Here is a 24,241-nt window from a genome sequence, read left to right on the forward strand (position 1 = left end):
GAGAGAGAGACCACGTGGAGGAGGCCAGAAGCAGCCAAGATGGCGGAGTGCTGAGTGAGAAACCAGTTTGTGCAGAGAGAAGGAAAGAGATGGGGAACAGAGGTGAATAAGTCTGGTGAGCTAGAAACCTTTGATTCTAGGAAACTCAGATAAGTCAGTAGCTTTGTGAGCACTGAATGTGAGTGGGTTTTGGAGCCCAGTGTTTGTTTCACTTGCCCGCCAGGTGCAAGCTAGGATTAAAGATGATGGCCCACCATTTTGGCTCCATTGTTTCTTTACCAACTATACGAATCCAATGCAAACCTGCATGAGCCAGGCTGCTATGATAGTGGCCGTGGATACTGGCTCTACACCCTCTAAATTCACTTCAAGTGTTTATTCAAGGGGACTGATCTGAGCTTTATCCCAAGTCTTGTTTGGCTGCCTGGTGGATAAACCTTTTTCTCTGTGGAGAACCTGTTGCCTCAAAGCAACATCTTATCTGTTTGTGACAGGAAACAGATCCACTGACTTTGTTAACCATATTACACTGAAAAAGTCCCTTATCAACCATAAATTTATATCAGAGTGAAGAATTCTACCCAGTTTTCTGGGTCTTTTTAAAAAATCAGCCCAAAAGACGTCACTTATGCTAAAAGTCCATGACACCAAACTTAGATTTAACACCTGATCTAACTGCAGTTTCAACTTCTCCCAGAAACATAATCTTAATGAACCAATCAAGAATTCTCTGGTCAAGCCTGATCATGCAGTGGCGCAATGGATAGAGCGTTGGACTGGGATGCGGAGGACCCAGGTTCAAGACCCCGAGGTCGCCAGCTTGAGCGCAGGCTCATCTGGTTTGAGCAAAATAAAAAAGCTCACCAGCTTGGACCCAAGGTCGCTGGTCCAAGCAAGGGGTTACTTGGTCTGCTGAAGGCCCGCGGTCATGGCACATATGAGAAAGCAATCAATGAACAAGTAAGGTGTTTCAACGAAAAAAAAAACACTGATGATTGATGCTTCTCATCTCTCTCCGTTCCTGTCTGTCTGTCCCTATCTACCCCTCTCTCTGACTCTCTGTCTCTTAAAAAAAAAGAATTCTCTGGTCAAGAAACAATAAGGTAATTCACCGCAAAGGCCCTTCCTCATCCCTGCCCCAAGAAAAGAAAATCTACATAAAACCCTTCCCCTTCTCTGCCCCCAAAGAAAAGATGTCCCTAAATAATCACTTCTGATTTCTTTCACTAATAGTTCCCTTCCTCCACCCTGCTTCCTATAAAAATCTTCCATTTTGGGCCTGACCTGTGGTGGTGCAGTGGATAAAACGCATCGACCTGGAACACTGAGGTCGCCAGTTCAAAACCCTGGGCTTGCCTGGTCAAGGCACATATGGGAGTTGATGCTTCCTGCTCCTTCCCCCTGTTCTCACTATCTCTTCCTCTCTCTCTCTCTCTCTCTCATCTCTCTAATAAAAAGGAATAAAAAAAAATTTTTAAAAACCTTCCATTTTGTACAACCCATTGGTGAGAGCGCCCTTCTAGTTGCTAGATGCTCCACTCATGAATAATTTAATAAAACCATACAAGGGCCCTGGTAAATAGCTCAGCTGGTTAGAGCATCATTAGAAGCACAGAGGTTGCCCTTTCGATACCCAGTCAGGGCACATACAGAAACAGCTCAATGGTCCTGTGTGTGTGTGTGTGTGTCTCTCCCCCTTCCTCTCTCTCTAAAAAATAAACAAACATTAAAGAATAATAAAAAACTAAAATAAAACCACTTAAGAATCTCCACATTTACTTCGTTGAAGTTATTTTGTTTTTTTTTGTTTAATATTTTATTTACTGATTTCTTAAAGAGAGAGGAATGAGAGAGAGAGAGAGAGAGAGAGAGAAGGGGGAGGAGCAGGAAGCATCAACTCCCGTATGTGCCTTGACCAGGCAAGCCCAAGGTTTCGAACCAGCGACCTCAGTGTTCCAGGTCGACGCTTTATCCCACTGCGCCACCACAGGTCAGGCCTTATTTTGTTTTTTCATGACTATTACCTTGGGCGAGTAACTCTTCACCAAGCTGTATTTCTTCAAGGAAAAATTTCTGAACAGCTTCAGCATCTTTAAGGTCAGGTAACTGTTTAAAAATAGAATATTTAATAAGTTAACAAAATTATGTCAGGGGACATAACCAATACACAGAAAATCATACCACTTTAAAAAAAATCCCCAAATTACAATTTACTCTTCAAAAGCAATCGCAAAAATTAGTTATCTACATTGAAATAAATTAAGAAAAAAGTATTTCTTATTGCTCAAACTGGTATTTGAACAGTTCTTAGAAAGTTGAGTCAAACCTAGAAAGGAATACAAATACCTCTACCATAAAATACGCACAGTACTATTTTTTGATTACCATTATTTTAGAACTTTATCTGTTATCACCTTGTTTTTTCTAGTCCAACATTATCTTGTAATGATTTTACATGCATCTAAAAGATTATAGTTACTCTTAAATGGCAATAGAATATACCATTAAAGACTATATAACTGCATAATAATTACATATTTGTTGAGCATTTGAGGTACTTCACAAACATTTGCTATTATAATTACAAGCAGCAGCTTTGATGAAGTAAGTTTGCAGTTTTGTGTTCCTGTTTTCCAGTTTGTTACCTATTACAGGACCGAATGATTAACAGTGCCACCAGCTATTTTGCTTGTCTCTTTTTAAAAATGCAAACCCACTATTAAAAAATTCCTTTTTATTTAAAGACCTGGATTCTATTAATGTAAATCTTTGGTTCTTGAATTATATTAAATACACTCCTATAATCCAACATGGGTGAAAAAATTTAAGTTTCTGAAAGTGAAGGCATCTCTCACAGACTACCCCAGGATACAGCAAGAATATGATGAGACCTGAATCCAAGCCTTTAATATATCAATGTTCCTATAGCCTTAAAAAACTGAAACACGCCCTGGCCGGTTGGCTCAGTAGTAGAGCGTCAACCTGGCGTGCAGGAGTCCCGGGTTCAATTCCCGGCCAGGGCACACAGGAGAAGTGCCCATCTGCTTCTCCACCCCTCCCCCTCTCCTTCCTCTCTGTCTCTCTCTTCCCCTCCCACAGCCAGGGCTCCATTGGAGCAAAGCTGGCCCAGGGCGCTGCGGATGGCTCTATGGCCTCTGCCTCAGGCACTAGAATGGCTTTGGTTGTAACAGAGCATCGCCCCCTGGTGGGCATGCCGGGTGGATCCTGGTTGGGCGCATGCGGGAGTCTGTCTGACTGCCTCGCCGTTTCCAACTTCAGAAAAATACAAAAAAAAGAAGAAAAAAACCCAAAATGAAACACAACAAACACATTTCAGAAAGGTAGTTTGGACACAATAGAACTGTGTGCTTGTCTCTCATTTTTACTTCACTATTATCAAGTCCAATCAGTCTACTGCCTTACTTGATTGTTTCAAAGTAACAAAATGTAACATTTATCAATTTTTTTTTCCTTGCCTCAACTTGCTTCAAAAAGAACCACTATTGATCCAGTAGTCCAAGTGCTGGGAATCCAGACAATGGAATTTATTTCAATAAAAAAGAAAAGCTCGCCTGGCCTGTGATGGCGCAGGATAATGTGTCGACCTGGAGCGCTGATATCGTCAGTTCAAAACCCAGGGCTTGCCCAATCAAGGCACATAAGGGAGTTGATGCTTCCTGCTCTTCCCCCCTTCTCTCTCTCTCTCTCTCCCCTCTAAAATGAATAAACAAAATCTTTACAAAAGAAGAAAAGCACCCTGGCCAGGTAGCTCAATTGGTTAGAGCAACATCCCAATATGCAAAGGTTGCAGGTTCAATCCCTTGTCAGAGCACATACAAGAATCATCCAAAGAATGCATAAATAGGCCCTGGCCGGTTGGCTCAGCGGTAGAACGTCAGCCTGGCGTGTAGAGGTCCCGGGTTCGATTCCCAGCCAGGGCACACAGGAGAAGCGCCCATCTGCTTCTCCACCCTCCCCCTCTCCTTCCTCTCCGTCTCTCTCTTCCCCTCCCGCAGAGAGGCTCCAGTGAAGCAAAGATGGCCCGGGCGCTGGGGATGGCTCCTTGGCCTCTGCCCCAGGCGCTAGAGTGGCTCTGGTCGCGACAGAGCGACGCCACAAAGGGGCAGAGCATTGCCCCTGGTGGGCGTGCTGGGTGGATCCCGGTAGGGCGCATGCGGGAGTCTGTCTGACTGTCTCTCCCCATTTCCAGCTTCAGAAAAATACCAAAAAAAAAAAAAAAAAAAAAAAAAAAAAAAGAATGCATAAATATAAGTGAGACAATAAATCAGTGTCTCTTTCCCTTTCTCTCTCTCTAAAAATCAATAAAGTTAAAAAAATAAAACTATATGCACAATGATTAACATTTACTTACTTTACTTTACTTACACATGTCACAGAACATTTTTTTATCAGGCAGATAAACCTATGTAGTCATTTAAAATAATCATGAACACAGGATCTATGGAAAAGAAAAAAGTGAATAAAAAGATTTATATCTACCTTTATATACTACAACTAGGTAAAAAATTTTCAGGTGATAGGATTCTGGATCAGTGGCTATGAATACATAACTTCTGAAATAAACGTGGTTCTAAAGGAAAGAAAAATTAATGTTTTATTTTATTATTTTGAAGCAGCTGAGTGAATAGGTTTGGGCTTTTTGGTATAAGACTGGAGACTACCATTTTACTACCTCTTAAATACTGGGCAAACAGTTGTCTGTTTTTTACAGCCAAAAAAATGAGAAACAATGAAGAGACGGATAATCTACAACTGATTTCAGTTAACTATTCCTAAAAACAGCAAATTATATTTTAAAATAGAATATCAAGGTAGCTTTCTTCAAAATATATACATGAAATAGAGTTTTTTGGGGTGTTTTTGTTTTTTCTTATTCATTTTTTTTATTAGAGAGGAGAGAGAGAGAGAGAAGGGGGGAAGAGCAGGAAGCATCAACTCCCATATGTGCGCCTTAATCAGATAAGCCCGGGATTTCGAACCAGCAACCTCAGCATTCCAGGTCAAATCTTTAATTACTGCAGCACCACAGGTCAGGCCATAAAGTAGAGTTTTAAATAATTATTTCTATAAAGTATACAGTAGAGGGGTGGGCAAAAGTAGGCTTGCCGTAGTTCATATGTAAAATACAATAATTAATAAATACAAATTCAAGTGTTTCGTGTACTCACAACTATAAAGCTACTTTGCACACCCCTATACAATCTAAACAAAGAAGTAGATTAAGTATTACCTTGGAAAGTCCAGCTCTCTCCTTGGCAAGCTTTTGTTTCTTTCTTCCTATAAGAAATGAAATATTTTCATTTTATCATTAAAATGATAATCAAAAGAAGTCTAAATGCTGTGGCAGTCATTCATTCTATTTCCAAAATATTACCAATTCTTGGGCTTTCTGCTTCTGAGGTCTCCTTGTGATTTGTCAGGGTCATATGAATAGTTCTGGTCAAGGAGCTTTGGGCAATATGACATTTCTGGTCAGGAGTTTTTTCCTTCCTCCTAGGCACCAAGATCAGCCATTTACAAGATGGAGTTCGCTATAACAGCTAGGTCTCATGAGTAATTACAGCAGAGCAAGCCCTCCCTCCCAACTTACAAGGAATATGAAAATGAGCTAGAATTAAGCCACCACTGCTAAGGAGTTTCATTACTAAAATACAGTAGATTCTATTTACTAAATGTTGAACACGGACTGGCATTCTTAAAGAGGGGGGGAGAATTAGCATTTAAGAAAGTTATTTTACATTTTTTAAGATTTTATTTCTTGATTCTGAGAGAGAGAGAGAAACAGGGGCGGGGAGGAGCAATAAGCATCAAATTGTAGTATATAGTTGTTTCCCATATGTGCAGTGACCAGGCAAGCCCAGGGTTTTGAACCAGTTACCTCAGCCTTCCAGTTTGAATGCTTTACCCACTGCACAGCACAGGTCAGGCAGAGAAAGTTTTCTTTAAAAACAAAAAAATGATAATAAACATAGCCCTGGCCACATAGCTCAGTTGGTTGGAGAACTGTCCCAATATACCAAGGTTGTGGGTTCAAACCCGTCAGGGCACATATAAGAGTCATTCAATGAGCCTGACCTGTAGTGGCGCAGTGGATAAAGCGTCGACCTGGAATGCTGAGGTCGCCGGTTCAAAACCCTGGGCTTGCCTGGTCAAGGCACATATGGGAGTTGAAGCTTCCAGCTCCTTACCCTGTTCTCTCTATATATCTCCCTCTCTCTCTCCCCTCTCTAATAAAAATGAATAAATAAAATCTAAAAAAAAAAGTAAATAAATTAAAATTTAAAAAAAAGTCATTCAATGAATGCATAAATAAGTGAAAACAAGAAGATGTCTCCCCCTCACACTTCCACTCTCTCTAAAATCTCAAATTATACTGCTCACAAAAATTAGGAGATATTTCAAAATGAATATGAAGTGATAAAATATCCCCTAATTTTTGTATGTGATTAGGTATTTTATCATAGCACAGCTACGATTGAGCAGTGAATGTAAGTAAATAAATAAATGTAGGCCCTGGCTGGTTACCTCAGTTGGTTAGAGCGTTATCCCAATATGCCAAGGTTGTGGGTTCAATCCCCAGTCAGAGCACACATAGCAATCAACCAATGAATGCATAAGAAAACAAATCAGTGTTTCTCTCTCTCTCTAAGTTTTTTTTTTTAAAAAGTCCTGGCCTGATGGCTCAGTTGGCTGGATCATCCTGAAGCACAGAGGTTGCTGGTTCAATCCCTGGTCAGGGCATAAAGGAATAGATGGGTGTTCCTGCCTCTCCCTCCTTTGCTAAAATCAATTTTTAAAAAAATTAAAATGTAGTGTTCATGCATTTGATAAAAAAATCAGGGATAGGGAACAGTGCTCAGAAATGCATTGTTAAATTCTTAATTCTGGCTGGTTAAGGGGGGAAAAAAAAACTCGGCCTACAGTCAAAGATGTGGGTTTTTATTTTTTTTGGGGGGGGGCTTGTTTTTGCTGTGAAACAGCAATACTACATCTCCAGGAGCAAGAGATGTGTACTTAAATTGGCAATTCACTGTACACCCCAATGTGAAGGTGCTGGCACAAAGAAGGCACAGGCTTTGTCTATATGCCAGCTCTTCCACTTACAGTGCCACCTTGGGCAAGCTACAGTAACCTTTGCTTCACTTTCTTCCTATGTAAAATTCGTCCAAAAACAGTGCCTGCGTTAGAGATGTGAGGATTAAATGAGTTAATGTATGTGAAGTATTTTTAAATTGTGGCTAGTTTATAACATGCCATACAAGCGCTTTTATTATATATATAGTTCAATACCAACTCTTCAGCTAAGGAGCTGTGCTATGATAAAATACCTAATCACTAAAATCTAGCAGTGACGTGGAGAATAACCACATGGCATAGCTAGCTAGGAAAGGCAAGGTTGTAATACTTATTACTTGGATGACCTCAGGTAAATAAATCTCTGTGGGAGACTACCAGTAGCAAAGCTCTTGTAGTTCGAGGCTTAAGCAAAAGGCTTAGTTCTCCCCCCATTTCCTCCATATTGGCAATGAAGCTGAGTATTTGCACTCACCCCAACCACCACCTCACTTGCTTGGTTAAGTTGCTAAAGGCTAAGTTTTTCTCCACACCTCCATGTTAGTTGTGTTGCTGGATTGTTTCTACTCATTCTATCCTCCAGTCCCTCCGAGAGACCGAAGGCAATTTCCTTTTATTCTTTGTTTTGTGAAGTTAAGATGTTATGTATGGTGGAGGTTTTCTGCATTTGGGAGAATTCTTGGGTTACCTTGGAAATGTGACTTTGTTTTAATTATCTCTTTGATTTGCTAATGACTTCACTTTGCCCTATAAAAGTAGGTAGGGTAGCCTGACCAGGCAGTGGCACAGTGGATAGAGTGTCAGACTGGGATGCCGAGGACCCAGGTTCAAGACCCCAAGGTCGCCAGCTTGAGCGCAGGCTCATCTGGTTTGAGCAAAAGCTCACCAGCTTGGACCCAACGTCACTGGCTTGAGCAAAGGGTTACTTGGTCTGCTGAAGGCCCATGGTCAAGGCACATATGAGAAAGCAATCAATGAACAACTAAGGTGTCTCAATGCACAATGAAAAACTAATGATTGATGCTTCTCATCTCTCCGTTCCTGTCTGTCTGTCCCTGTCTATCCCTCTATGACTCTCTCTCTCTGTCTCTGTAAAAAAGAGAGAGAAAAAAAAATAAAAGTAGGTAGGGTGGTGAAGACTCAATTTTTGCAAGCTATCTTCTGCGTTGCAGAGAGTCCTTCTAAGCCCATTCTGTTTCTCTTTAAGCCTATTTTCTTAATTTCATACTGTTCCCACTCAGGAGCTGGAGTTATTAGCCGCGCTGGTTCACAGCAAATCTCAACTCTCCAAAGATAAAGCACGGTTAACTTTACCACTGTCAGAAACAAAGCTGGAATAAAACAAATGTCCTCCACAAATCCAAGTCCCAATACTAAAGAGGCAGTGACCTGCCCTGGCTGGGTGGCTAGGTTGGTTGGAATGTCACCCCAAAGCTCAGAAGTTGTTGGTTCAATTCCCAGTCGGGGCACATACAAGAACATCCTGTCTCTCTCTCCCTCTTCCTCTCTTGCTAAAATCAATACATTAAAATAAATAAATAGCCTGACCTGTGGTGGCGCAGTGGATAAAGCGTCAACCTGGAAATGCTGAGGTTGCTGGTTCGAAACCCTGGGCTTGCCTGGTCAAGGCACATATGGGAGTTGATGCTTACAGCTCCTCCCCACCTTCTCTCTCTGTCTCTCTCTCCTCTCTCCCTCCCTCTCTGTCTCTCTCTCTCTCCCCTCTAAAATAAATAAAATAAAATAAAATAAATGAATAAAAAATAAAAAGACAGTGACCTGTTTGCCTGTTAATTTATTATGATCAGGGAATCTTCTTTTCTTATCTAACCTTACAAACTGGCTTTAACCACACCAGTATCTCTTGCCAACTTTAGCCCCATTAAACAAAGTGCCACAATTCTAAAGCTTAATACAATTTAGCGGTTTCAAAAGAAAAATATAGGTTAAAGTTGATCTTACATATTAATTGAGGACTGCCTATGTTTTTCTAACAAACTACTTTGTCGGGAGCCGATCCACTAATGCTGGCTAACTAGGTCACAGCAGAAGAAGATCCACAACTGCTGGTTGACAAAGTCACAGCAAAAGAAGATAGAGTTACCGCAGTAAAGACCAACAGCTGCGGGTTGACAAAGTCACCGCAAGGAAAGGCACGATACTTCCCCCTTTAATCTTTTGAATTAATCTGGCCTTATATCCCCCCTTTTTCTGGGTGTGTGCTATTATTTGTGGCACAGGGATAATAGTACCGTACTTTCCCTGTAGATTTGTAGTAATTTCTTTGGAAATGAGACAGAAGGTGTAAGTTCCACAGAAAAGCCTGTAAGCCCCTTGAACTGGGCTCATAAACATAAGAGGCTGGCTATGATATCCCTCATAAAGGGTTAAGTTTGTAGGAGAATTTCTTATTAATCATGTTAGAAAGAATATAGTTAGAACTTAGCTAGTGTATGAATATAGTAAATAAATAAAGTTTGACTAGACAATAGAATCTTAGGTAAGGTGTTATGGAATGGCCCGTTGCATGGCCTGGGATAGGAATGCAGTCAGCAAGAAAAGAATGTTTTGCTAAGAGAATTGTTTTATGACTGAAGGCAGTTGCTGGACTTTCTCAGTGAGACACTCATGAGATTTATAAACTTTCCCAAAAATTCTTTCTTCTGATAATGAGAGGTATGGCAGGGGGCATCCATAGAAGCAATAGCAATTAATGTCTTCTGAAATTATGTTGCTACTAAGCTATCTTGCGAGTGCACTCTATATATCTTTAAGTAAAAGTTACTCTTAATGTTAAGTCAGTTTCTCAATGGGCAAGCCTTTTGTTATCTTGTGAGAAAAGCCAGGACACTGCATAAATTCAAGGCCATTTGCCTGAGCAAGCGGTGGTCCTTTGCTACTCCCTAATGATTTTGTCTGTTAATCTCTCTCTGCCCCTTGACTCACAACAACAGTAAAGTTGAGTTATTAGTTAGTACTAATCCTTTAAAAGCTTTTACCGATGTTATCGCTATTCAAGTTATTTTTTAGTTGTACTTTGAATGATTTACCACCTGATTTGTAGTTTACAGATATAAACTAACTGTTATCTGGAAACATGTAAACATAGTGAAACAGAAGCAATGATTAATACCATGTAATTGTAACTTGGTGTGTGTGTATAAAAAAGGAGCTGTACTAGCATTTGGTAGAGATGCCTGGCAGTAAATGCTAACTAGAGAATAAAGAGAAAGAAAAGAATTCGGCTCTCTCACTCGAATTTCGCCGACGCCGTCTCCTCCTGTGGGACCCCTGGATCCCCCCCGGGGCTGGACCCCGGCATTTGGCGCCCGAACAGGGACCTACAGGTAATCCCCCCTCGTTGTCTCGGGACGGCTAGGACTCCACTCAGGGTGCTGCAGACCCCCCTGTAAGAAAGACAGGGTGAGGATAGGTGGAGAATTTCAGAACTTAAGATTTTGAGAAGTCATGGGCCATACTGAGTCTAAAGAAAGAAGACTCTTTATGAAAGTCATTAAGTATACACTTTCCCAAAAAGGAGTTAATGTTTCCTCTAAACAAGTAGCTCGTTTTATGAAATTCATACAAAAATGTTCTCCATGGTTTCCAGATGAGGGAACGCTTGATTTCGAGGAATGGGTTCAAGTTGGAGAAGATTTAAAACTTTATTATGAGGTACATGGACCAGAAAAGGTCCCAGTTGATACATTTGCTTTATGGAGCTTGATTAAAGATGCCTTAAATCCAGAACATGAGATGCATAAACTTTCTAAGGCAACTGCTCCTCCAAAAGAAGAGACTCCGTTAATTAGAAGTAAAAGGCAGTCTCAAGATACTACAAATCATGCTATGGCCTCTTTAAAATTAAGTAAACATCAGGATAATAGTGAAAATCTTTTATCTCCAACAGATGAGGCTGAATTAGAAGATGAGGCAGCTAAAAATAATAGGGATAATGAGGATTGGAAGTCAAAAACAGTCTTGCCCATATTATATTCCTCCAAGACTGACAAAAAGGATGAAAATAAGGCTGTTAAAATGTCTTTGCCTCTACCAGTACAATCACCAGATGTTAATGAAAAGAAAAAATCATCAGGGTTAACAGGGTTGCAGAAGGCAATTCAAGCTTCTTGCGACCAAGGGGAAACTGATTTGGCATTATGTTTCCCTGTGGCTGTGGCTGGTGAATTTGATGAGGAGGATCCTACATGGGAGCCGCTTTCTTATAAATTATTGAAAGAGTTGAAAATGGCTTGCAGTCAATATGGACCCACCTCTCCTTATACTATGTCTTTGGTGGAAACAGTTTCTCATAATTGGATGACTCCTTATGATTGGGAACAAGTAGCTAAAGCTTGTTTATCTGGAGGAAATTATCTCCTTTGGAGAGCTGAATATGAGGAGCAAGCTAAACAACAGGCAGTTAGGAATAGGAGGACTCATGATCCTGTGATTAGAGAAATGATTACGGGAGAAGGAGAATTTGCTGATGTTAGTGAACAGTTAAAACTTTCTAAACCAGCTTTGATACAAGTGAATAATTGTGCTATATCAGCTTGGAGAAAGTTGCCAGCTTTGTCTGGTGGAGATGTTACTGTGGTAGGAGTAAAACAGAAAGGTGATGAACCTTATGAGGAGTTTGTTGCTCGGTTGATTCAAGCAGTGAGAGGAGTTGTTTCGGATGAGGCGGCAGGAGATATTATAACTAAACAGTTGGCTTATGAAGATGCTGATTTTACTTGCCAGGCCATGTTGTGGTCAGTGAGGAGAGAAGGAACAATGGGGAATTTCATCAAAGCCTGTCAGGATGTAAATCCTGCTTTTGTTCAGGGAGTAACTATTGCTGCAGCTTTAAAAGGAGAAACATATCCTCAATTTATTAAGACCATGTATCAAGGAAAAATGCCTTCTGTCAATGAAGCTTCCTCTAAGGGAAGTCTTACTTGCTTTACTTGTAATCAAACGGGCCACTTTAGCCGACAATGCCCTAACAAGAGTGAGCAAGCAGGCCCAGGAGTGCAAGGGACAGCTCCCATAATTAATAATACTAATAATAATGTCCCATTACCTAAGACTTTGTGTCCACGCTGTCAAAAAGGATATCATTGGGCAAAGCAGTGCCGTTCTAAATTTCACAAAAACGGACAGCCATTAGGACCAAAGTTAGGAATAGAATGGCAGCCCCCACAAAATCAAAATCTAGTAAGCAATCCAAGTAGTAATCAGGGAAACTGGCAAGGGGGCCAGCCTCAGGCCCCGATAACAATTGGGGCCAGCCTGAATCCATTTGTCAACTCCGGTCTGTCTCAGACCTCACCCGGGCCTCCCGCGTGGCAGGCGGGAGTTCTACCACTGAACCACCCATGCCTCCATGCAAAATATGAGAAGCAAGCCTCTTGTGGGGGTTGAAATGGAGGGATTCCGGCTGCCGGTTGCAGCAGCTATTAGAAGTAAAGAATGATTAGAAAACTGAGATGAGTTTTAAAGTTGTGTTATTATCTGATTTTCTTTAGTAAAATAGAAGGACTTAAGAGTTGGGAAAAATTATAGTTTTTTTGTTCTCCTCTTTCTCTCAACTCATTTTATTTCTTTCCTGTTCTATGCCTGAAAAGAGGGAAAAGGGAACACCTGTTTGGATATGGCTAAACAGAATCTCATAAACGGCCGTTCTTGAAACTTTTCAAGAGAGAGTTCTGTTTAGTTTCTATCCAATATGTTCCAGTCAAAATTGCCCTGTGTAAAAATCAAGCAGGCCATATTCTAATCTCTAAAATCCCGGGTTTCTCTCTAATTTGTCTGATTTGTCTACTTTGTCTGATTCTTGTTTGTGTTCGGTCTTTGTTTAATGTTGTCTAAATGTGATTTTTTAAGTTCTTGCATGCAAAAATTGAATATGCCGGCTCTAATATTATAAAAATACCATCCCTACAAATTTATAATTTTAATTGAAACAAGTAAAGCGTGCTCATTTAAATTTAAATAATATGAAATATGAATCCTAAAGACTTGTTAATTTTGACTAAACTGCTTCAAGCTTCAGGCTGCTTGCTGTGGCTACAGAGCATGAAGCAGAGTAGATTTGCCTAACAAAGGTATAGATTTTTTTTACTATAGAAAAATAATGAAAGCCACACTAGAATTTTCCAGCTTTAATGTGTTCTTTAAATTGCCTGTTAATTAATGGAGTAGAAATGTTTTTATGAATACAGAAAACTCGTATACTGGAACTCCTGCAAATCTTCTTTATCATGCTTTTTACTTTAAAAAAATTTCTTTTGAATGCTGATATACAGGATTATTCAACACCTGAGACACTGGAATCTGGATCTGGATAAGCCTAAACCAATGGCAAAGTGGAAGGATTTATTGACAGGTCAATGGAAAGGTCCAGATGTAATTTTAACCCAGGGGAGAGGGTATGCTTGTATATTTCCACAGGATGCTGACTCGCCTCTCTGGATCCCAGACCGGCTGATTCGCCATGTCTCACCAGAGGCCTCTGCTGCCACTGCTGCCCCCTCCCAGCCAGAAGGAGACTCCTGTTCCACCCGCATCACCAGTGACTTTCCAGCAAAAGTCATCAAAGAACTCTCTGTATAATCCTGTTACTCGAGTGATGCAGCGATTGTCACTACAGGGAGCTAGACGACCTCCCTATCAACGGATGGCTCGCTCTACTCGAACTGTCAACCCACCAACCTGGGGCCAGTTGAAGGCGTTGTCTGAAAGGGCTGATTCAATTTGTCGTCAACAAAATATAGAGCGTAACCCTGTTAATATGTTTATTGCTATGCTAGCTGTACTTTCAATTCAGGTACTTAATGTTGAGGCTACTAGACAAAACAAATCTTATTGGGCTTATATTCCAAATCCACCATTAGTTAAGCCTGTTACTTGGGGAGGAGATGATATACCTGTGTTTAATAATCATACTAAGTTTTTGGGAGGATCATGTAGTTCTTTTATTATGCATAAAACTAATTCAAATTTCTCATTTCATGGGAAAACGGATAAGGTACCTATATGTTTTATGTTTAATAATACTCACAAGATTTCTGGGTGTTTTCCTACTACACTTAAGACTATTTTGACTGACTCTCCTAAAAGTAATAAACCTGGACACACTACAAGAGACTTATGGTCTCTCACAATTTTAATGCCTGGAGGCCCTGACACCCATGAGTATAATCCTGTTACATTGCCTCCTAAGGGATTTCACCCATGTAAACTTTATCCTCCAAAAAAGGCAACTCAAGAGCCTTACTGGTGGTCTGTGGAGAATAGATTTGGTTTTCCCCCATGGCAAGAATGTGCATATTACAATTATATAAATTATACTGCATATGCTGTTAATTTCACTGTACAAGATTGGTCTAGTCCTTATTCTGAATATGATTATAGAAAATTAGTGCAGAAAATGAGAGACGATTACAGTTGGTCAGATAAATATAATCCTTTAAATAAAATCGTCACACGTTGGCAGTCTGCTGGATGGATACCTGCACAGCTGACTTATCAGGATGAATTAACCACCAGGTATCAAACAAAGCTTTGGCAGCTAATTGCAGCTGCTGCACCAGCATATTTGGTTAGGCCTTACCCTTATCCTGTTCAGAATATTTTTGTTCAGGCTTGTGTACAGGCTCCTTATGTACTCTTGATTGCTACAATGGACAGTAATCTTTCTGTTAGTACTTATAATTCTATGTTTAGCATTTCCTGCTCTCGCTGTGTTTTAACAAACTGTCTATCATATGACACCAAAGCTCAAGTTATGTTTATTTTGCGGCAGCCACCTTATGTGATGTTACCTGTTAGTCTGTCTCAGCCTTGGTATGATGACCCAGGGTTGCATGCACTACAGGCTGCTTCTGAAGCGCTTGCTCACCATCGAGGAAAGCGATTTGTTGCTGAATTGATTTTGGGAATTACTGCTCTTATTGCTATTATAGGATCTGTAGCTGCTTCCACCACTGCTTTAGCTCAATCAGTTCACACTGCAAATCATGTGGATAGTTTATCTCGTAATATATCTCTTGCATTAGCAGTACAGGAGACTATAGATAGGAAGTTAGAAATGAAAGTGAATGCTTTAGAGGAGGCTTTTATTCACATATGTAATGAGCTGTTAGCTATGAAAGCTAGAATGACTCTTAGATGCCATGCAGGATTCAGGTGGATATGTGTGACTCCTTTAGAATACAATCAGTCTATCATAGCATAGAATAATGTACAGAATCATTTGTTAGGTGTATGGAATAATAGTGATATTAGTTTAGATTTGAGGGAATTACATCAGCAAATACAAAACTTAGGACATTCAGGCTCTTTAGTCTCTGCCTCAGAAGTAGCTAATCAATTTGTTGAAAACATTAAAAGTATGTTTTCTATGCATGGCCTGACCTCTCTGGCTACTGATATAGGCATAATAATAGCTGTGGCAATTATCACTCTTCTTGTCCTTCCAGTCATGTTCCGACTTTTAAACAGCAATCTCAGAGAAACAACGGTGAAAATACAAAAGCTTTATTTAAATAATAAAAAAGGGGGAGATGTCGGGAGCCGATCCACTAATGCTGGCTAACTAGGTCACAGCAGAAGAAGATCCACAACTGCTGGTTGACAAAGTCACAGCAAAAGAAGATAGAGTTACCGCAGTAAAGACCAACAGCTGCGGGTTGACAAAGTCACCGCAAGGAAAGGCACGATACTTCCCCCTTTAATCTTTTGAATTAATCTGGCCTTATATCCCCCCTTTTTCTGGGTGTGTGCTATTATTTGTGGCACAGGGATAATAGTACCGTACTTTCCCTGTAGATTTGTAGTAATTTCTTTGGAAATGAGACAGAAGGTGTAAGTTCCACAGAAAAGCCTGTAAGCCCCTTGAACTGGGCTCATAAACATAAGAGGCTGGCTATGATATCCCTCATAAAGGGTTAAGTTTGTAGGAGAATTTCTTATTAATCATGTTAGAAAGAATATAGTTAGAACTTAGCTAGTGTATGAATATAGTAAATAAATAAAGTTTGACTAGACAATAGAATCTTAGGTAAGGTGTTATGGAATGGCCCGTTGCATGGCCTGGGATAGGAATGCAGTCAGCAAGAAAAGAATGTTTTGCTAAGAGAATTGTTTTATGACTGAAGGCAGTTGCTGGACTTTCTCAGTGAGACACTCATGAGATTTATAAACTTTCCCAAAAATTCTTTCTTCTGATAATGAGAGGTATGGCAGGGGGCATCCATAGAAGCAATAGCAATTAATGTCTTCTGAAATTATGTTGCTACTAAGCTATCTTGCGAGTGCACTCTATATATCTTTAAGTAAAAGTTACTCTTAATGTTAAGTCAGTTTCTCAATGGGCAAGCCTTTTGTTATCTTGTGAGAAAAGCCAGGACACTGCATAAATTCAAGGCCATTTGCCTGAGCAAGCGGTGGTCCTTTGCTACTCCCTAATGATTTTGTCTGTTAATCTCTCTCTGCCCCTTGACTCACAACAACAGTAAAGTTGAGTTATTAGTTAGTACTAATCCTTTAAAAGCTTTTACCGATGTTATCGCTATTCAAGTTATTTTTTAGTTGTACTTTGAATGATTTACCACCTGATTTGTAGTTTACAGATATAAACTAACTGTTATCTGGAAACATGTAAACATAGTGAAACAGAAGCAATGATTAATACCATGTAATTGTAACTTGGTGTGTGTGTATAAAAAAGGAGCTGTACTAGCATTTGGTAGAGATGCCTGGCAGTAAATGCTAACTAGAGAATAAAGAGAAAGAAAAGAATTCGGCTCTCTCACTCGAATTTCGCCGACGCCGTCTCCTCCTGTGGGACCCCTGGATCCCCCCCGGGGCTGGACCCCGGCACTACTTTGCTAAGTGTTCATCACTGGGCAACTATTTGGGGAAAAAGAACACATTTCTTTTTCACATTCTATCCTCAAGTTTCTTAAGGGTTTTGTTTGGCCCTCTTTTGGCAGAAAATAACAAACAATACCAAACTTACATTAACTAATTCCTAAATATCATGGCACAGACTAGTGCAGTAAGGGGAATACTAAGACTAGAAGAGAAATAGAAGACTTCACAGAGAAAAACTGCCACGAAGACAAGGAACACTTGGATGTTAAGTAAGAACTCCACGCCTGACCTGTGGTGGCGCAGTGGACAAAGCGTCGACCTGGAATGCTGAGGTCACCAGTTCGAAACCCTGGGCTTGCCCAGTCAAGGCACATATGGGAGTTGATGCTTCCTGCTCCTCCCCCCTCTCGACCTTCTCTAAAATGAATAAATAAAACCTTATAAAAAAAAAAAAGGGTAAGAACTCCGCAAATTTTTTTTAAGATTTTATTTATTCATTATAGAGAGGGGGGAGAGAGAGAGAGAGAGAGAGAAGTGGATAGAGCGTCGGACTGGGATGCGGAAGACCCAAGTTCGAGACTCCGAGGTTGCCAGCTTGAGTGTGGGCTCATCTGGTTTGAGCAAAGTTCACCAGCTTGGACCCAAGGTCGCTGGCTCAAGCAAGGGGTTACTCGGTCTGCTGTAGCCCCGTGGTCAAGGCACGTGTGAGAAAGCAATCAATGAACAACTAAGGTGTCTCAACAAAAAACTGATGATTGATGCTTCTCATCTCTCCGTTACTGTCTGTCTGTCCCTATCTATCCCTCTCTCTGACTTTCTCTCTGTCTCTGTAAAAAAAAAATTAAAAAAAATAAGTAAATAAATAAAAAATAAAACATTCTCATGTATTACAATCCATTCATTTCCTACCACTCATGTTCATGATTGTGGGTAGCTGGAGCCAATCACAGCTGTCCTCCGGGATAACACCAAATTTTTATTGGGATAATGCATAATGTACACAGGCCGTTGTATGGCTCTCACGGAATTACATTTTAAAATATGTGGTGTTCGAGCCCTGGCCGGTTGGCTCAGTGGTAGAGCATCAGCCTGGTGTGCAAGAGTGCCGGGTTCGATTCCCGGCCAGGGAACACAGGAGAAGCGTCCATCTGCTTCTCCACCCCCCCCTCTCCTTCCTCTCTGTCTCTCTCTTCCCTTCCCGCAGCCAAGACTCCACTGGAGCAAAGTTGGCCAGGGCACTGAGGATGGCTCTATGGCCTCTGCTTCAGGCACTAGAATGGCTCTGGTTGTAACAGAGCATCGCCCCCTGGTGGGCATGCCGGGAGCATGCGGGAGTCTGTCTGACTGCCTCCCCGTTTCCAACTTCAGGAAAATACCAAAAATATATATATGTGTGTGGTGTTCATGGCTCTCTCAGCCAAAAAGGTTCCTGACTCCTGCTCTAAATGCTGTAGAAGTGAAGACATTCCCATCAAAATAAAAAGCATTTCAGAAATAAACATGGTAGCCCTGACAGGTTGCCTCAGCCACCTGGCTCAGTGTATGAAAGTCCTGGGTTTGATTCCCAGTCAGGGCACACAGGAGAAGCAACTGATTGCTTCCCCTCTCCCTCTCTCTCTCACTTCCCCTCCCATAGTCAAGGCTGGAAGGGTTGGAGCAAAGCTAGCCCTGGGCACTGTGGATGGTTACATGGCCTGAGGCACTAAAGTAGCTTGGTTGCCAAGCAGCAGCCCAGATGGGCAGATTATCTTGCCCAGGAGGGAGCTTGCGGGTGGATCTTGGTCTGGGTGCCTGCAGGAGTCTGTCTCTGCCTCCCGCCTCTCCCTTAATTTAAAAAAGAAAAAGAAAAAAAAGAAAGAAAGAAATGAACACGGCAAGTTTGTGGAATAAACAGAGAAATACAATTTGCTAAACCAGAATTTATGTAAAATGACAAAAATGGTAATAAAATCTGGTATAGAGAAACTTAGTTTCCATTACTATCCAATTTTCTAGTTTATAGGGTGGAGAGGAGTATGCTGCTGCTGAATGTTGGATACAGTTACCAACTTTAAACATTCTGGCTTTAGTTTCCTAAGACAACTAGTTACATTACCTTATTTGCAGCTATAGTATCAGTACCTCTATGATAAAGGGACAGATGGAAACAGACTGGCAAACCAATTAGTAAAATCAGGCTTTGACTCAGAATTTGCTAGAGGTTCCATGGGCTATTGTGTAAACCTAACAAGTTAAAACTCTACACATAAGATACAAGCTTACAAAAAGTTCCAAATTTAAGTCATTCATATAGCATCCATTTAAACAAGATTATTTAATATATATATTTTTAAATGCTGAATCATTTTATATAGTACTGGGAAAGTAAAACACACCTGTAGTAAGCACTATAATTTGGAAGTCAATTTTCACTTATTAATGATTAACAAAAATTATGCTTTTTAAAAGGCTTCAGAATCTCAGATATTACTTCAAACCTTAAATAACTTAAGCCTAAAAAAAAAATTAGAAAAGTTAACAAGCCAAAACAATTAAATTGAGAAATCCTGCAGATGTAAATATTCTATTGGAAATTAGAATAGAAAAATTCACTAGCTAGCCTGACCTGTGGTGGTGCAGTGGATAAAGCGTCGACCTGGAAATGCTGAGGTCGCCAGTTCGAAACCCTGGGCTTGCCTGGTCAAGGCACATATGGGAGTTGATGCTTCCAGCTCCTCCCCCCTGTCTTTCTCTCCTCTCTGTCTCTCTCTGTCTCTTTCTTTCTCCTCTCTAAAATGAATAAATAAAAAAAAGAAAAAAAATTAAAAAATTAAAATAAAATAAAAAAATTTCACTAGCTAAACTGAAGTAAATTTAATTCCACAAATGCAAGACTCCTCAAGTTCTTAAAATCAGCCAATCAGCCTGGCCTGTGGTGGCGCAGTGGATAACGCATCGACCTGGAAATGCTGAGGTCGCCGGTTCGAAACCCTGGGCTTGCCTGGTCAAGGCACATATGGGAGTTGATGCTTCCAGCTCCTCCCCCCTTCTCTCTCTCTCTCCCTCTCTCTCTCCTCTCTAAAAATGAATAAAGAAAAAAATTTTTTAAAAAAGATTAAAAAAAATAAATAAAAAAATAAAAATCAGCCAATCATACAATTACCTATAATCAGAGTGCAAAATGACTGAATTAGTTCTAATTGCTAAAAATATCAAGTAAATTATGTTCATAAAAATCCTTGGCATTCATCAATTACTATGTGCCAGAGACTATAGTAACTCTGGTATAATACATTTTACAAAAGTGAAACTAAAACTTGAAGTAGGTTGCCCAAGGTTAATCAGTTAATAATTCAAACCAGACCACTTAAATCATTACACAACCACTCAAGCCAGAAAGGTAAATTAACGAATTAAAAATGAAAAGGAATTTTCAAGAAAAAAAATCTTTTCTTTTTTTAATTTTTATTTATTCATTTTAGAGAAGAGAGAGAGAGAGAGAGAAAGAAAGGGGGGGAGGAGCAGGAAGCATCAACTCCCATATGTGCCTTGACCGGGCAGGCCCAGGGTTTTGAACCGGCAACCTCAGCATTCCAGGTCGACGCTTTATCCACTGTGCCACAACAGGTCAGGCGAGAAAATAAATCTTGATGTATCTAGAAAGACAGCTTTTATTTATTCAACCAAAAATTATTTTTCTCAAGGTCTTATAAAAGAATTACAGCGTTTCCAAAGTAAGAAAAGGTTAAAACATTCCTAACAGAGCTATGTATTTGCAACTACTTTTAAAACTATAGGAAATTTATCTAAATTCCAGTGGTTACACTTAAGGCCAGCATTAATGGAGGAACCTTCCTCATGCCAAGAGTGGTGATGGACACTGCAAACGTCTTACTTAATGTTCAAAAAACCAACCAGAGGCCGGTGGTGTTACCTGATCTTACTGAGAAAATTAAGATTCAGAAATCTCAAAATTATGCTGCTAATCTGTGACTAACCTGGACGTGGAAAGTCAGTGTCAAACCCAAATTAGCATTCTTTCCGTCAGTCTATGTAACATTAAGTAAATTACCTATCTTCGCCCTCCCAAAACATAAGCGAGTAGGATTCCACGTCCTATTTGGGATGTTGTGAGGCCAGGGCGGTCAACTGTGGCAGGCACTGGCCACACGTGCGTACTGAGCACAGAAAATGCCTTATAGAATTTAAAGAAATAATAGGAAATAGAACATCACTTCTTTATCCTTTCTGGGCTTCAATTGCGATTCAATTTTAACTTCGGAAACTGAGCAACGTAGGTAAATTACAAAATATTTCCTAATCCAACAAATTTGCTCTTCTATTGCTGCAAATGAGTCTGCCTCGGAAATCCAGAACGCCGTGGCTCTGGGGGCGCAATCCGCTCTCGCGCATGTCGGGGTGATGTCGCAGGTCTGAAATGGGGCCGCGCCAGATAGGAGGCACAGCCCTTGGACGCCCTGCAATTCTGTAGCATCCGTTCATATCCTGGCAGCATGGGGCACAGCCGCCAGGAGAGTTTAAGAATGCAAAGACGCCCTGGCCAGTTGGCTCAGTGGTAGAGCGTCGGCCTGGCGTGCGGAACTCCGGGTTCGATTCCCTGCCAGGGCACACAGGAGAGGCGCCCATCTGCTTCTCCACCCCTCCCCCTCTTCTTCCTCTCCGTCTCTCTCTTCCCCTCCCGCAGCCAAGGCTCCATTGGAGCAAAGGATGGCCCGGGCGCTGGGGATGGCTTCTAGGCCTCTGCCCCAGGCACTAGAGTGGCTTTGGTCGCGACAGAGCGACGCCCCGGAGGGGCAGAGCATCGCCCCCTGGTGGGCGTGCCGGGTGGATCCCGGTCGGACGGATGCGGGAGTCTGTCTGACTGCCTCCCCGTTTCCAGCTTCAGAAAAATACAAAAAAAAGAAGAAAAAAAAATGAATGCAAAGACGCTGCCGGGTCGGGCCTGCCGACTGGGTCTCATCCAAAAATTGGTAAAATAGAAAAAATAAGACTTTCCGGGTAATAAGCATATAGGTTTTAGAAGGCGAACGCAAATACAAACATAAAAAGAAACTCAAACCCCTACCCCCAACACACACATACTCTAAGTTATAATAGAAAAAGAATGTATTTATACAACCCAAGTGAGGACACAAATGGGAGAATCGTTCTCGCCGCTCCAAAATGGAGGGACCGCGCCAGGGCGGCGGGGAACCGCCTCTTTCCGGGTCCGGCGCGAGGCGGCGGCGGCGGAGAGGCGGGAGTCAGCCGCCTGGCGCGGGGACCCACTCACGTTCTCGCAGCCTGTTCTTGAAGTTGGGGTCACTCCGTCTCTTGCGGTCGAAGTAAATGCAGTACCCGATGAAGAGGGCCCCGCACACGCCGGCGGCGATGGCGCTATTCCGGCCCACCATCTTCTCTCGACCACAGAGACGAGCTGGCGGCCGAAAGGGCCAGGAAAGAAGCCGTTGGCGTCGAAACCTAAGAGCGACAGCACTGCTCACACAGACGCACGCCGAGAGAGAACGGGAAAGACGAAGCGCGCCATTTCCGGCCCGTCACCCAAGGCCCCCAAGGCCGGCCGTGGCAGTGCCTGAGCAGAAGCCGCGGGTTGTCCGCCGCAGCTCCTGAGCGGAGGCGCCCGCGCTGCTTCTGCGCCTGCGCAGGGGGCTTAGGCGAAGAATGTGAGGTTCCTTGGGTGGTGTACAAGGATTTGTTGGGAGTTCGCGAGTACTGCACCAAGAACTTCCTCAGACACCGCGGGGCAAATGGCGGGCATAGCTGCCGTGCACCATGCACAGAAGCAGGAAGTTGCTGATGACTAATGCTTTCTTTCATTCTTGTATAATGCAGGCAGCCTGTGGCTTGTTTAATAGCCTAGTGACTCTATTATCTGACAGCAACCTGGGGTGGGCAGCATGTGGGTCCTTGACTTAGTGCAGAAAAGATTTCACAACAGAAGTCCATGCGATTTTGAGAGTATGTTTCTTAGTGTTCGGCAAACCAACGTGTTTCAAGGGTGAAACAAGTGAATTATGTTTGCTCGCTTGTATTTTGCATTGGCACACGGCAGCGCCATGTGTGTGTGGTCTGTGAAAAGCTGCTGCTGCTTGCACTGGGGGCAGCAGATTGTAAGGTACGAATTGCCTTCCTGCGTGGGAGGGGCCATTATTTGCTGGAAAAGGGTTTTTTTCAACCTGCCATTTTGCTAGTGAGTCCAGAGAGGCAAGAGAGAAGACTGAGGGGGTTGGGAGCCCTGAGATTTTGGCCTGGCCTGTTTGGGGTGTGATGATGTGATAAAGTGCCAAGAAACTATATAACAGCATTAGCGCCCTGGCCGGTTGGCTCAGTGGTAGAGCGTCGGCCTGGCGTGCAAGAGTCCCGGGTTAGATTCCCGGCCAGGGCACACAGGAGAAGCGCCCATCTGCTTCTCCATCCCTCCCCCTCTCCTTCCTCTCTGTCTCTCTCTTTCCCTCCAGCAGCCAAGGCTCCATTGGAGCAAAGTTTCCCTGGGCGCTGAGGATGGCTCTGTGGCCTCTGCCTCAGGCTCTAGAATGGCTCTGGTTGCAGCAGAGCAACGGCCCAGATGGGCAGAGCATCGCCCCCTGGTGGGCATGCCGGGTGGATCCCGGTCAGGCACATGCTGGAGTCTGACTGCCTCCCCGTTTCCAGCTTCAGAAAAAATACAAAAAAATAAAATAATAAAACAGCATTAGCAACGCCATGAGAAAAAGTCAGGCCTCTTACCCCCTCCTTTCTGTGAAGAAAGGAAAGAAGAATGCAGGAGGAAGGGCTTGCAAGGGCAACTGGGTCAGCTAAGTCTAACTACAGCGCAAGGAAGGTGGAACTTATCTGAGAATCTCTTTGCTTTTCTTATAAGCCTTTAGGGTGTAAGCAGTGTTCTCCTTTTGATAGATTCTATAGATAAACGTTGTAACAAGGCAGTAAAATTTAATGAGCTTGGGAGTAATGACTTTTGCATCATGCTCCCCATCCAACCAAGCCCAGCCAGTATGTAATTTGGTCTTTAAAAGGGGGGGGGGGGGGGCACGCTCAGGCTCAGGCCTGACCAGGCGGTGGCGCAGTGGATGGAGCGTTGGACTGGGATGCGGAAGGACACAGGTTCGAGACCCTGAGGTCGCCAGCTTGAGTGCAGGCTCATCTGGTTTGAGCAAAAACCAGCTCGAGCAAGGGGTTACTCAGTCCGCTGAAGGCCTGCAGTCAAGGCACATATGAGAAAGCAATCAATGAACAACTAGGGTGTCGCAATGTGCAACCAAAAACTAATGATTGATGCTTCTCA

General features: G+C 42.1%; 1 protein-coding gene, 1 long non-coding RNA gene and 1 other non-coding gene across 3 annotated transcripts in view; all 3 read right to left on the minus strand.

Moving 5' to 3' along the window:
* Positions 1-22,538, minus strand: part of TOMM20 (translocase of outer mitochondrial membrane 20) — a 37,955-nt gene extending 15,417 nt beyond the window's left edge. The window contains exons 1-3 of the mRNA XM_066382664.1: positions 22,232-22,538; positions 5,252-5,298; positions 2,025-2,106 (exon numbers count right to left, since the gene is read on the minus strand). Of these exons, the coding sequence (XP_066238761.1) occupies positions 2,025-2,106; positions 5,252-5,298; positions 22,232-22,352 (250 nt within the window). The 5' untranslated portion in view covers positions 22,353-22,538. The remainder of the gene's footprint in view (positions 1-2,024; positions 2,107-5,251; positions 5,299-22,231) is intronic.
* LOC136403662 (uncharacterized) overlaps positions 1-23,396 on the minus strand; it is a 40,640-nt gene extending 17,244 nt beyond the window's left edge. Inside the window, exon 1 of the long non-coding RNA XR_010751166.1 lies at positions 23,348-23,396. This is a non-coding gene — a long non-coding RNA (uncharacterized lncRNA). The remainder of the gene's footprint in view (positions 1-23,347) is intronic.
* On the minus strand, positions 21,359-21,488 carry LOC136389826 (small nucleolar RNA SNORA14). The gene has a single exon (XR_010748391.1). It is a non-coding gene; the product is annotated as a small nucleolar RNA SNORA14 (small nucleolar RNA).
* Positions 23,397-24,241: the final 845 nt, after the last annotated feature.

This window comes from Saccopteryx leptura, chromosome 1 (assembly GCF_036850995.1).
Source record: "Saccopteryx leptura isolate mSacLep1 chromosome 1, mSacLep1_pri_phased_curated, whole genome shotgun sequence".
NCBI classification, from domain to species: Eukaryota; Metazoa; Chordata; class Mammalia; order Chiroptera; family Emballonuridae; genus Saccopteryx; species Saccopteryx leptura.